The sequence below is a fragment of the Lepisma saccharinum genome, chromosome 17 (genome assembly GCF_977018435.1).
Source record: "Lepisma saccharinum chromosome 17, izLepSacc3.1, whole genome shotgun sequence".
Lineage (NCBI taxonomy): Eukaryota > Metazoa > Arthropoda > Insecta > Zygentoma > Lepismatidae > Lepisma > Lepisma saccharinum.
Genome location: NC_139245.1, coordinates 47,476,247 through 47,491,130, shown reverse-complemented (window position 1 = coordinate 47,491,130; position 14,884 = coordinate 47,476,247). Strand labels below are relative to the sequence as shown.

The 14,884-nt window shown below is 39.4% G+C and overlaps 1 protein-coding gene across 5 annotated transcripts in view; it reads left to right on the top strand.

The window, feature by feature from the left end:
- Positions 1-14,884, top strand: part of Obsc (Obscurin) — a 493,648-nt gene that overhangs the window by 453,383 nt on the left and 25,381 nt on the right. For all 5 annotated transcript variants that reach the window (XM_083139413.1, XM_083139410.1, XM_083139409.1 and 2 more), the window contains 7 exons: positions 2,492-2,777; positions 4,202-4,358; positions 5,289-5,427; positions 8,639-8,744; positions 10,074-10,440; positions 12,338-12,559; positions 14,717-14,858. In XM_083139413.1, the coding sequence (XP_082995539.1) occupies positions 2,492-2,777; positions 4,202-4,358; positions 5,289-5,427; positions 8,639-8,744; positions 10,074-10,440; positions 12,338-12,559; positions 14,717-14,858 (1,419 nt within the window). The remainder of the gene's footprint in view (positions 1-2,491; positions 2,778-4,201; positions 4,359-5,288; positions 5,428-8,638; positions 8,745-10,073; positions 10,441-12,337; positions 12,560-14,716; positions 14,859-14,884) is intronic.

Genomic DNA, 14,884 nt, shown 5'->3' with positions numbered 1-14,884 from the left:
TGATGAAGATGTTTTCTCGGGACATCAACCAGGTGATTTCCAGATAGGCATCTGAGCTATTGACTTCAATCCCTGAAGACGAGAGTGACGTTAGCTCTCGAAAGCTCGGAAGTCTGGTTGATATCCAGAGAAAAACTCTTAATCACACTGAAGTTTGTACTGAATAGACATTTGAAGTGTATTTTATCAGAGCTTGTAAAGTTCCTGCAAAGGCTAGAACTAGGTCACTTCTAGGTTTCTTCTAGGAAAATGGGAACCATTCTGGTACATTTACAGTGCTCAAAAAGATTGTTGCATAATGTGATGTTTACAGCATGGAATGTACTATAATATTGGTCTTGAAGGAAATGGGACATGCCAGGCAATTAGGCAGAAGCAAAAACCTTTATTTGAAAGGAAATTCAAAGTGTTTTACATGAAACAAGAGGTAAAAAGTATGCAGTAGCGCTGTTACAAAATGAACCAAGACAACAGAGGTGCATAATAGGTGCCAGCAATCCCAACGACCATTGCTGATGCATGGGCCCTTCCTGAGCATGTATGCACCTCTCCATGATGCGGCATGCTTTGCACCAGGTTGTCCAGCATATCCTGAGGAATACACTCCCATTCCATTCCTGTGTGATGGTCTCAGAGAACTGTTGGAGGGATCTGTGGTGTGTTGAACAATTGGCAATAGCTGTCGTAGGGAGTGCTCATGCATTTTTGATACAGTTGAGGTCTGGTGATTAAGCTGGCCATGGCATGCAATGTTCTGCAGGACAGGAGCACGGAATCGTCGTCACAAATACATACAATATGCACAGTGGCGTGCCCAGGATTTTTTAAAGGAGGGGGTTAGGCATACATTTTTTAGTAGTCAGCACTCATTTTGCCATATTTTCCTGCATTTGATGTTTTTTTTTTAAGAATACTGGGACAAAGGGGGTTGGGGGTTATAACACCCACCAGCCACCCCTTTGGCATGCCACTGAATATGTATCATGTTTTCAAAATATGCAACAGTTTCTGTGAGTACTGTATATAAAAAAATGTGTTCCAGTTCAAAAGTTCGTGCTGTGCATGTTTTAAAATGATCTCTCATAGTTGACTTGTAATCAAGAGATCTTGGTTCAATTTCTGCTGTAGGAGTACACACCATGGAGAGAAAAGAATATCTGGCTGTGCGCAACTGTAGGTGCATGTGATAAAAGAGCAGTTATGGAAATTCGAAATTCTACATGCACAAGTTAGTGCCTCACAGTGTTGCATGACAGTACTAGTGTTAAAGTACTAGTGTCAAAGATGGTGGCGACTCCTAAGAGTAAAAAGCTCTTTGTGTTGGGCAGCAAAGTGCAATTCAGTAGTTGAAGTTAGAAGGCATTCTGATGACAATTTGGATGTGATCCTCCATATGACATCATCATCATCATTCAGCATAGATAGTTCCAAATGATAGGGTGTTTACATAAAGGAAGGATATGATTACATTATCACACATAAAGAAATTGAAAGTGCGAGGGCATCTTTCACATACTTTGCTGTTCTGCCACTCTTGGCTAATCACGAAGATGAGAATGAGTGATGATGTGATATGATGAAATTGATGAAGGGACTACTCACAAATAACACCCATGCCCAGGCCAGAATTCGAACCCTGAACCCCCTGGCGTAGGCGTTGAAATGCTCAAGCAAGCAATAGCTGATGAAGATGTCTGTAGTCATGTTATTTTGAATAATCTATTTCTTTTCTACAATATTTTAAAATAGATGTATGTGTGTGTTTGTTCCACCATAACTCTCGAACGCCTGGAGCGATTTCAACCAAACTTGGTACATATATAACTTACAATCTGGAAAGAAATACTGTGGGGGTAAAACAACCCTGGCACCCCTAGGGATGGGGATGGGAAGGGGTGACATGTAAAAATAATCTAAAACGACCAATATTTGTGTGGAACTCATAGTTTTCAAGTTTCTAAGATGAATAGTGACACTCCCAATGCCGTTCAACTTCAAGACACCTCTGGCACCCCTGGCACTCCTAGAGGGTTGGGGTGAAAAGAAGGTGACATGTAAAAATTATCGAAAACGACCAATATTAGTGTGGAATCCATAGTTTTCAGAGTCTCTAAGATGAATAGTGACACTTCTAATGCCGTTCAACTCCAAGTTCATTTTACACTATAGTTAGAATTCGTTATTTCCCTGTCTAATAGAAGATTAGGATAAATAAATACCTAAGTAACGCAGAGCAATCAGCTAGTACATAAATAAAAAAGTATTTGCGAAAATACTAAGGCTCAAATGGGCAATGATATTTAGAATACACTTGTCAATGCATTGCAGATACAAAGGTTCATAAGAGAAAGTAGAAAAACTTTCGTGAAACTTGAAGAATAGTCTATGATCTTTGCTAATTCCATAAAGATACAGAAAACTGTGTGATGCACAAAAATGCACACACAAGTCCAACACAGTTTTTGTTCATATTATTCTGTCTTCTTTACAGATTCAGTTCTTAGACCCTGATACTTCTGTGTTGATCATCAATGATGCTATTGTTAAGGACGAGGGGTTGTATTCCATCAGTGCGAGGAATGTTGCAGGCACCATTTCCAGTTCCGTTATGATTCACATAGAAGAGGATGAACAAGAATACTGCATCCGCACGTACGGCAGAGGCAGCAACGTGAGACCAAAGGGCAAGCAGCCGTTCGAAGACTTCTACGACATTGGTGATGAGCTGGGAAGAGGAACGCAAGGTGTGACCTACCATGCTGTGGAAAGATTATCAGGTAGGAAAATTTAAAAATCATATGTCAACAAAAATTAATAATGCTCCAACTTGCAAGGGCAGTTTCTTTCTAAATAGAAGTTTGATCTGTGCACCTGATGAATCTCATACCAGTAGTTTGTAAATTGTTGGAAAAATAAAGATAGAATAAGACTTTTATAGCTGCCAAGCAGGGGACCCGGGCTCGACTCCCGGGGTGGGTGATCTATGGTCGGAATTTTTCTGGCCTTGTCCCCGCGTAAAGCAGATCTGGGGTTCACCCAGCCTCAAATCAATGGGAACCTGGGAGCAACCTTGGAGGGTGAAGGCAGCTGGAGCATGGTGCTGATCACATCCCCTCCCAAATGGCACCCAACATCCCCTAAATGTGCCTTCATGGCACGGTGCTAAGTGCACAGGAAACTTTACATTTACTTAACAGTTTTATGCCATTATTTTCCTGTAGTTTACGGTTATTACAAGCATAAGAAAACAGTTTTTCTTTGTGACGTTTCAGGAGAACACACACTCCTTTCATCAGACATTTATTTTCATTTTGACTAAAGATTGATGTCTGATGAAAGGAGCGTGTGTTCTCCTGAAACGTCACAAAGAAAAACTGTTTTCTTATGCTTGTAATAACCGTAAACTACAGGAAAATAATTCTATAATGCAAGCAATGCGTACATACAAGAAAAACTATTAGTTTTATGCCAACTTACTGAAAAGTTATGTATAAATTGTGGATCAACCATGGTTTAAACCAGGGTCCTCAGTATTCTGTGCTAATGCACTACCACTGAGCTACAATACCAACCTCTGGTCTCTCCACAATTTCCACAGTGTAGTTTGTTTTAATAATTGGGAAATGAGAGACGCAGTAGTAGATAAATACAAAGATTGATGGTAGATCCACAAGATAAATACAGGGAAACTAGTACTCACTTTTTCCACGAAACTTTTTTCTCTTAGTTCTATTTTTTCAACAAGTTTCAACGAGGATGGTGGCAGTGGCCACTGAAATTAATAGAACTAAAAAAAAAACAGTTTTGTGGAAAAAGTTAATACTAGTTTCTCTGTATTTATTTAGTTTGTCAGATTATGCGAATTGATGGTTATAGTTTTCTTTCATACTATTTTAAGAAATATTAAGTAATACATCTCTGTGCCAATGAAAACATTGGAAATAAAAATGAATATGAAAATTTTAAACACAATTCAACACAAATTGTGCAAATATCTTCTTTTGATGATAAAGAACTATTGAAACTTTCTTGTGCTGACCAAATCACCAGGTGCTTATATAATTTGTATCATTATTTGGTATTTAATGCACAATCATCAGAATTATATCTACTGCTCATTTTCCCAATGTTAGGTAATTTACAATGTTATCTCATTAAATTTATTTCATTTTAAAATCTACCATCTCTTTCTCTCTTCCAGGTCGAAATTATGCAGCTAAGGTAATGCATGGCAAGAACGAACTTAGGCCGTTCATGTTTAATGAACTGGAGATCATGAACCATCTCAACCATCGTAAGATTGTGAGGTTATATGATGCCTACGAGACAAGGAAATCTCTCGTCTTGGTCACTGAGCTGTATCCTTATATTTCGAGTTGCATATATGTTGAGAAATTTTGTGATTTTTTTGTGCTTAACTCTCTCATCGTCTGTCTCTCTCTCTCTCTCTCTCTCTCTCTCTCTCTCTCTCTCTCTCTCTCTCTCTCTCTCTCTCTCTCTCTTACTCTCTCACTCCCCCTCTCTCTCCATCTCCCTCCCTCTCCCTCTCTCCCTCCCCCTCCCACTCACTTGCTCTCTCTCATACTCTATCTGCATATTATCACATGCAATGCCAAAATATAATTTTAAAGATAAGATGCTTAGATACAGGCAGTGTGATATTTTAAAAATGTTCAGCGAGGGGGAAATTCCAGCAGAATATTTATATAAATTATACATAGAGTTTCCTCCTAAAATTTAACAAAAAATAGCAACCAAAGAGGTAAATTCTCCCTCATCCCCCTCTATATACCACCTTGGCTACAAGTCACTGTATGTAAAATATCAGATTATATGTTGGAGTGCATTGTAAATGCATCACATTACAACAAAGTGATATTATTGGGAATAACTTTATTTTGATAGACTAATGGTTATGATTTAATTTCAATATACTCCTCAAATCTTCATTTTGTTGTATTTCTCCACACGTCTGTGTTTTCTTTACTTCATCAATCATTTCCTATTTATTTGAATGATCACTGTGACCATATTATTTAAGAGAATAGTTTTCTTTGTGAGGGTTTTAACTGAAATATGAAATGTGCAGCACACTCCCAAATAATATGATAACAGTGATTTCAAAATTAATAGGAACTGAACGAGAATAGTACACGAACATGTGCATAATGTAAGCCCTTGCCTGCAGTGTCTACTTTACAACGTTTCTGGGATGCCCATCATAAATTGATCATTCTGTTATTAGTATTTTATTACGTCCTGTTGCAATTCCTTAATTCAATCATTAGAGCTGGAGGTGGAGAACTGCTTGATGTTCTTACAAAGCAAACTTATGTGACAGAATCTGAAATAGCCATCTACATAAGACAAGTTCTTTGGGCCCTGGAACACATGCATGATCAGAATATAGGTCATCTAGGTCTTACAGTAAGTATACGGCTTGTATCTTGTGAATGAAAAATAATGTTTGTCTTTACAGTGGATTCATATGAATATTTACTGTTTACTGGAGCCTGCTACTTCTTATTTTCAAGTAGCTTCCCAATTGTCCTCACGACACTGGGTCAATGCCAAAATTTTGGGGACACTCACCTGGAATCGAACCCGGGACATCTCACATCAAAGGCGAGAGCGCTAACCATTTGGTTGCAAGGGAGCCCAACTAATACATTATCATTTATAAAATGCACCAGTACTGACTGATATGAGACACCATCTTAATTAATGCACAAAGAAATTGTCCTTAGAGAAGTACCTTAGAATGTTAGAAATTTATTTTGCAAAGGCAGGGTTCATGAAATACACTTTGATATTCACAAATGAAGCCCTAAGTTACAGATATAGAGAAATATCTGATTGCTAAAATTAGCAGCAAATTTATTGATAAACTGATGTACTGCCAATTAATCTCTCCGTCCCTAGTACAAACAAATGGGTTAGCACGAATGGCAATATGTGGGTTGTAAATTTAAAAGTGGCAACACTGTCTGGAAGAGGTGATAACACTGTGCATGTGCTATCAGGCAGTGAGCATTGTCAGTTGCGGCCCATGTTGATGTGTAGAGTGGCAAAAGTGGTCAGTGCATGATGAAATTGATGAAAGGATGCTCACAAAGAACACCCATGCCCAGGTTGGGATTCGAACCCAGGATCCCTGGCATCTCAGCATGCTGTGATAACCACTCTGCCACGGAGGTTGGCATAATTGAAAAGCATTTATAACTTGTCTCTTGTGAGTGCCATGCCGCAGGAGTCTTTTGAGGACAACAGCCTGTGAAGCTGCTTCTCATTGGGTGACTCATGGTCAGTGCACCAATGCTCTGTTTTTTGTCTTTCTAGTCTGGTCTGGAATCTACTAGTTCTTTTCAAGTGGATACCTAATTGTCCTCATAGTGCGGAGTAAACATTGAGCACAATTACAACTGATAAATTATAATTTTGCTTGAATAAATAGGGTATTGTCTTTATATGTTGAATTATCTGTGCAAGATCTATACTGGTCTTTGTAGAATGTCAACATGGCCACATTAAAATTACACGATTATCTTGATGCAAATATTTTATGTATTTCTCTTTCTATTCTTGTTATTTACAGCACTCTTCTACCTCTCTACTCTTCATCCACTGAAAGAATGAAGTTGATGTAAGCAAATGTGCATAACTTGCAAGAAATGGTATTGGTTAACTCTGATGGCAAATGTTGTGCAGGAAGCTTGAACGTAGGAATATAGTTTATACAATACAACTTAACTAAGCTACTGTAGTGGGCTTGTGGGCCTTACTTTATCAATTATCCACTTAAGGTTAATATATATCTAATGGGTGAACTCAGTTAAGAATTAACCAATAGGAATACAAATGCATGTCATGTGCATTTGTTTACAGTAACTTCATTCTTTCAGTGGGTGAAGAATAGGTTAATCATGATGATGATGATGAGAGAAAGAGATGAAAGGACAAACACAAGGACACATTCTTGCCCTTCCCAGAATTTGAAACATTAGTGTCGTACTCAGTAGCGTAAAAGGAGGGGGGTTACATATACTCTTTTTTAAAATTATTTATCCGACCTCATTTTGCCATATTTTCCTGATGTTCATTTTTTATGAATACTGGGCCAAAAAGGAGTGGGGTATGACTCCAGGGGGGTGCAAGGGGCTGCTTGCATGCCACTTAATTTTTTTCCGCACCCCCTACGTTCAACTAAAAACACTAACATTAATATGTAATATTATGTCATGTCGTCATATTGAGCGTTGAATGATAGGTACTGAAGTAAGACCGTTATTATTGTATGTAACAGGCAAGCACTGAAAGAGGTGCCGATACTTTTCTGTACTGGCGGCAGCCTCTGTAAAGACCAGCGGCCATTTTTTTTCTTTCGTCAGCATTGATGTTATGATTTTTTTCTTCTTTTGTTTCTCCAAGTGGTCTGTTCGTGGTTTTTGATAATTGCCTATAGCTTAAAGTGAGTTATGTTTTTTCTGTTTTGCATTGTTGATAAACGGTTTATTTTCCACCTACTTGTTCTTCCTTAAACTGGAGCAAAATTTTCAGCTGCTTTTAAGGTACACCAGATCATGCTCGGGAAAATATTTAATGTGAGTTGTAACATGAAGGGTAGTTTTGTTCTTAATACGTTATATGTATTTGTTCCACGAAACATGTCTAATAAACGTACCATTTCAAGCTTTTTCAAAATCTGTTAGGAAGAGGCCCAGTGTTCATGAATAAATTTTAAAGTTCGTTGTTGGGGATAGTGTGGTGGATTTTAAAGATGACACAGTTTCTATGCTCTTAGCATTTTGTCTTGTGGCAGACGGAAGGTACAATGTACTATGTATTTTGTACCTCCATTGGTTACATTGAAAAGGTTCAAAAATTGGGGTTTTAAGGGCAGGATTATTTTATTTTGTATTTCACTACATAGTTCAATAACACTGCAACATGTATCAGAATGTTTACACTGTATGGCCACTTTCTTGGAGTATAAGACTTACATATTATCATGGACATCCAGGGGGAGGGCAAGGGGGGGCAGCATTACTGGAAAATGAATGTCAATCTAAAGTTATATATTTCACACATATATTTTAATTTCAGTCAGCCATTTATTTTAATCAGTGGCGACGATTAGGGATGCAGTTCCCAACCCCCCCCCCTTGCTTTTTGCTATTTTTGGCCATGCACCATGCTAAACATTATCTACCAAGGGATAGTAAGCTGTCCTTGCCTCCCCCCCCCCCAAGTTTTGGCACCTTGCTCCCCCAGTTTTGAAAGGTTGCATGTGTGTTTCATGTTTTCCTTACTTTCAGAATCGCACACCCTAAATTTCTTTCCACACCCCCTCAGCACCCCTAGATGTATAATCCTGGTGCCTCTGTTGTATGACTCCCACGAACACCTCTTTGGCATGCCAATTGTACTTTATTCTGTAAACTCTTCACAAAACGAATGTGCAAAACATGCTGCATTGAACGACTCCGTTGACAATCTTTGCATTTGCTGATAATCACATTTTGTATAGCATAGTTTTTACCTAGTGAGTCTGCTTGTGCACTGATAATTCGTCTCCAAAATAAACAGGCTAAGCTATATGATATGAATCATGCTTATATACCTGTTTTCATCTTTTCAGCCAGGAGACATCCTCTTTTCTCATCCAGGTGGTGATGATATCAAGATATGTGACTTTGGACTGTCCAGAAGAGTTGCATATGGAAAACTTGCAGCACTAGATTATGGTACGTTCCTTCGATATTTACAGCTACTTTCTTTTGCAATTCCAATTTCAGCTCCCCACTCCTTACCTCTACATTTCATTCTCTAAGAAAATCTAAGTTTTCAAATCGTCTAATATGCAACATGAAGAATAAACCAGTCAATTGATTTAATGGCAATACTTAAAAACAAAATTCAATTATATATAAGTGAGTTACGAACTTTTTCCACAAAAGTTACTTGTAAAGGTTCTATTAATTTCGGTGGCCTCTGCCACCACCCACTTGGGAAGTCGTTGCTTCACTGCTGGGCTGGCTTTTGGTTCCTGTCGTTTCCCTGTGAACTTCTCGGAGTGCTAGTGTAGCCAGTTTATCTTCTGCATGCACTGAGTGTACGTTGTTGCAGTACCAAGAGCCAAATGTGATGCACCTGCTGCTTCACTTTGCCAAAGAAAAAGTTAGTAACTCGATTGCATCTGCCCATTATCAACCACATATTTCATTCCCCAAATATGAAGAAAATTCTATACTGAAAAGCATTATTATACATTCATTTAAATAAAGCTGTTGTGTAAAAGTGTACTAATATTTTCTTAATGTGGTATGTGTTTTGCCTGAATACTTTTGTTTTAACATAAATATCTATGAAACAAGATCCACGACTTAATTATTACATAATAGATCACTTATTTTTCTGATAAAACTGTATTTTTCATTGACAAAGTAAAATACAGATTTCATGTTACGAGCATATATCTTATACAGATGGAAAGAAAACAAGTGCATGCCTGGTCTATTTGAATTATTAAATTCTTCAACATGGACAGCAATTATAAACTGAGTAATGAACTAATTTAGTTTACATTGTTTCCCCTGCATCTCTCTCTTTTTCTTTTTTCATGTTTCCAGAACCTAATGATTTTCATCACATTCTTTCACAGTAATATTTATTTTCTTTAGTTATCACGTGATAGTTAACGTACATTGGAATCGTAATTTTACATTCTCATATTTTGTATTTCCCCATGTTAAAAGTTCTTCAGTTCTAGTACCCTGAAAATGTGTAACCTAGGTTCCACTATATTAATGAGGTACCAGATATAGAACTTTTATCAATACAAATATATACTTAATTTCAAATTACCGTGTGAGTAAGAGATGTGTGTCAATGCAACATAAAAATTATCAAAAAATTAATATGGAAACCAATTAACATGACCAAGGTGTAGGACCTAGTTTTCAAAATGCATGAATTTTACCTAAGGATTTGTAAAAATAACAGGTGAAGAAGTAAGTTACAGAATATCGGATTCATTTTTTGAAATCTGACACATTTTCTTAATTTCCGTACAGGAATGCCAGAATTCGTAGCCCCAGAAACAGCCAGTGGGGATGGAGTTGGACTTCCAGCAGACATGTGGGCGATCGGCATCATCACTTACCTCCTCCTGTCTGGCATTTCACCCTTCCGTGGGGAGAACGATAGGGAGACTCTCTCGAAGATAAAGGAAGGCAAATATGATTTCGATAAGGAGGCCTTCTCCAGCATTTCTTCCGAAGCCCAGGACTTCATCAGGAAGCTTCTGATATACCAGCCAGATGGGCGACTGGATGTGAAGTTTGCCTTGAAGCATCCATGGCTTAACAGAGCAGACAAGATGCCTACAGATCAACCAAACATCAGTACTGATAGACTTAGGAAATATTTGTCTACATTGAGGTAATTTTTTATATCTTATTTATCATTTTTTTTAAAAAATGTTGACCATACACATCATATAAGACAAAGATATCATTTCAACTTGTTTTTAATTTTAATGTAAATAAAAGGGTAGGAATATACTGTGTGTCAAAAGGTGCACAAACTGAAGGAGCACATAGAGAGGTTGACATAACTATTTTACACTAGGAAACAGTAGGTTAAGAAGTGATCCTGAGTCAGCATAGGCCTGTGAAGATCAGCAACAACATGAAGGCAGGAGGTATGTAGCTCTGACCACTTAATTGCTGGTAATACAGGGTGACGTGGAGCCGACTGACACATTTCAAATGCTCATAGATAATATGTGGAAACAGGGAAAAATAAGCAAAACCATCTATAAATATGTCCAAGTATGCTATTTATTACTTACAGATTACAAGCTTATTTTTTTGGAAAATTACATCAGGCAGATGGCCTCCGTTTACATCAATGCTGTTGCAAACATGTCTGAAAGTTGCTGTACATACACCTACATAGGTCCTCATTAATAGCTTGTTTTAGTTTTTATTAGTCATGATACGTTTCTTCAAATTTCTTCACCCAAGCAAGCCAATATGGAATTCCGAGATGGTACATGTCCGTATCAACCTACATTGAACACACTACCACTCCTTTCACATACTTCGTAATAACTATGAACACATGTAACATGTTGTTGCATTTATCAACGCTCAATTGCAACTGACTGCATGAAATGGCATCCTCTCCTCTACCATTCCCCTTTCCGCCAAGCAGCTATCGTGCCAGTGCAGTATTCAAATTTGAAATGTGTCAGTCGGCTCCACGCCACCTTGTATTTGCCCATATGTTCACCAAAAATACCCTCCATGATTGTAAACAGGTGTGACCAAACTGTTGGTGGTTTCGTGCCCAGGGAATTGATGCCTGCAGAAAGAGAAACTCAAATATTTTCAAACCTATCTCCCAAGCAATCGATGTGTATCCTCATACCATGCAGTAGACATTGTGGCAAATTCCCACTCATGCCATATAGGCTCCAGCACACAAACTAGGATAGCCTCCCATGTCAGCAGCAATGTACAGTCGCAACATCAAAGATGTCCTTGTACCTCCATTGCTTGAGAATATGCAATAGTTGTGACAATGTTCTGGAGTGGTGTGCACAAGTGGGAATATCGCCATGATGTCTGCCAAGTGGCACAAGGGGTACACATCAAGCAGGGAAATGGAAACACCAATTTCATGGGCATGCAACTGACAATGATGTCGTGCCTGTTTATAATCATGCAGGCTCTGTGTGGACACATCGTTTACATGCCAATGCATGGCAGGAGATTAAAAGCATACAATATTTATTTCCAAGCACATCTCAAACCTTTTCTTGTCAATGATCGATGAATGGGTTCTCTGAGGCTATTGAACAAATGTGTTGTGGGAAATTTAGAGCTTCTGGGTTCATGAAAGAGAATAATTGTAGCTCTCGACATTTATGAACTGCTCCAAAACTTACCAATAGAACCTGCAATATATTAATTGTGTTTGAATTCTGAGCATGGCAATATCTTAATAATGAACAAGATTGTTTCAAGCATTAGTCTCTGATCTAAACATACGTCTGCCATCATTCAATTTACTCTGTTTCCTACTATATTTTGCAACGCCAAGGGTCCCAGGTTCGAATCCTGCTCGGGCTTGGTTGTTTGTGAATGTCCATTCATCAATTTCATGACTCATCCCCATCTTCACAAATTAGCCAAGAGGCACAAAACGCGAAGTAAAATAACCTAAATCAATCAATCCTACTATATTTTTTAGAATTAAATTACAGCAAGGTTTTGAATAACTCTATTATTGCCTTTTCTTAGTGTACTATATAAATAATTATTGTTATCAGGGATTGGTACGGAAATGCTTCCTGTCGAACTTGGTTCAGACGTCGACCTCTCAGTGGTGCATACACACATCCATCTAAGATGGTGTACCCACCAGGCCTCACATACACTCCACCAGACACTCCAGAAAGCAGTCCTGCACCAAAGGATAGATCGTGGGAGGCCCACGTGCCATCGAGGGAGCCTCTCAACTACGATATCGGAATGGTCAAATCAGAAAGTCAGTAAGTATATTGGCAGCTTTAATCTGCACTATTTACCTTAGTTGATTTAGAATCATTGTATATTTTTTTAAATTTACTTCTTGGTCCCCTAAAAAATGTAAAATACAGGTTCCATGTAGTTCTTTCATACAATGTACTATAGTGAGCTATATGGACATGGAACTTCTATGACAATTAGTATCATGCTTTAATTGTTGAGTTGTTGTAAATGTTATTTTATGCAGAGATAGGCTAATCGGGACTGGATCTGAACCACTATGGAACTCCATTGGATATCAAACACAAGATCCCTTGATTACAAGGCGATGATGTTACCACTACACCACCAGGGTGGCCCCTCAGGCTTTAGTTGTTTATATTTTCAAGCTTCCCTCTAATCACTACATTAATCATCAAATCCCAGAACATAATCAAAGATTAAGGTCAGCAATGCAATCTTAGAAAGCAAGACTTATAATTAAATATTATTTTGTACAACCTTGGTGACAATGAAGTTCGACCAGTCACAAATATAGGAGTGTGTTGTGAAAGAAGGAAAACACATGCATATGCTGAACATATTTTATTCAGCAGGCTACATGGAACAAAGGAAAACATAAATTTCCGCTCCAACGCAGCAATGTATGGTGTCCACACAAAATAAAACATTTTCGTCCATCTACACGTGACATTGAAGTTCGACCACTGTTAGAGGGGATCCTGTTTACCATGGTGTGACACCGCCCCGTCGGCGAATAACTGTGACAATGCATCGGGGCATGCTGCGGACGAGTCGTTCAAGATATTCCACATCGATGCGGTGCCATTCCTCCTGCAGGCAGGCGATAAGAGCAGCCAATGTCATGGGTCCTCTCTGTTGCACACGTCGCTTAAGAACACGCCACACAATCTCATTGGGCGAGAGGTCGGGACTCGATGGTGGCCATGGCAGAGTTCGCACGTGATGGCGAGTTAACCATTCTCTTGTCAGCCACGCTGTATGAGGCCTGGCATTGTCGTGTTGAAAGATGAGACGCTGCCTGTGGAACAGGTGCCTTCGCACTGTGGGAAGATGCCGCTCCAGTATGCGTGTATAGGCGTGTGCATTCACAATGCCCTCGCAGACGTGTAGTGGGCCAACCCCAGATGCCGTCATTCATCCCCATACCATCACTGACGCAGGTTTCTGTACCCGACGTGCATAACATTTTGCTTCATTCTGTTCCTCCTTCCGACAAATGACTGTTTTCCGTATTTTCCCGTACACAACATTGAAAATGGATTCGTCCGTCCACAAAACCCTGTTCCACTGCCGAAATGTCCATCCCGGTACATTCGTGCCCACCGTAGTCGATTGCCTTTGTTCAACATGGAAAGGAAGGGTTTACGTTTCGCCTTGTACACTCGGTAACCGCATCGCTGTAGGTAACGGCAAATGGTTCTGGTTGACACTTCAATGTGAAAGTCCACAGTCGTAATTCGGCCACAGAAACATGATTGTTGGTCTGGATATAGCGCCTAAATATCCGTAGGTCACGCACGCTCAGCAGGCGTTTTCGACCGGGGGCCTTACCTGGCTCTGTAGTACCCGTATTTTGGTGATGTTTGATGATGCAGTGGACGGTTGACTTGGGTAAGTTCAGTTGGCGCCCTATTTCCCGTTCACTGAGTCCATCCCGTTGCAACTCCACCACTCTTCTCCTCACGGTGTTGTCAATAGGTTTGCCCCTGGCCATGGTGATGATGCAATGCAGTTCCTCGGTGCACAGCACGCGCTTATATACGGCAGACTCCCTTATCGTGTCCGTGACGTCATGCTTCCGTCGAATGCGCCACTATCTGGAATTTTCCGTATGGGTCTGGTGCCTGGTCGAAGTTCAATGTCACGCGTATTGTTCCCCGTTTTCGTTCTTTACGTGACCTTGGGTGCAACATGCTGGGATCACGATTCTTGCCTGCTCACACGCCTCCTCTTACACACATGCGTCACTTCTGCAGGTCACCCATTCCACCGCCTATGCCTCTGTGCATTTAATCACGTATTCCTTTCTGGTCGAACTTCATTGTCACCAAGGTTGTAAGTAAACTATGTTGCTTTTGCCCTCTGTTCATCAAAAATAGAATTTTGAAGAAAACATGCATGATAAAAGCTGAGACACCTCAATTTTTTTTTTTCAGTTACCAAAATGGTCCAGACACCTACCTTCTCCAGTTACGAGATGTTGACTTCCCAGTTCGCCTTCGTGAATACATGAAGGTTGCTGCCAATAGGAGTCCAGGTTACACCATGAAGTTGAAAGATACATCTTTCGACTGGAGGGTAAGTTCTTTGACAAAAAGAGGGGG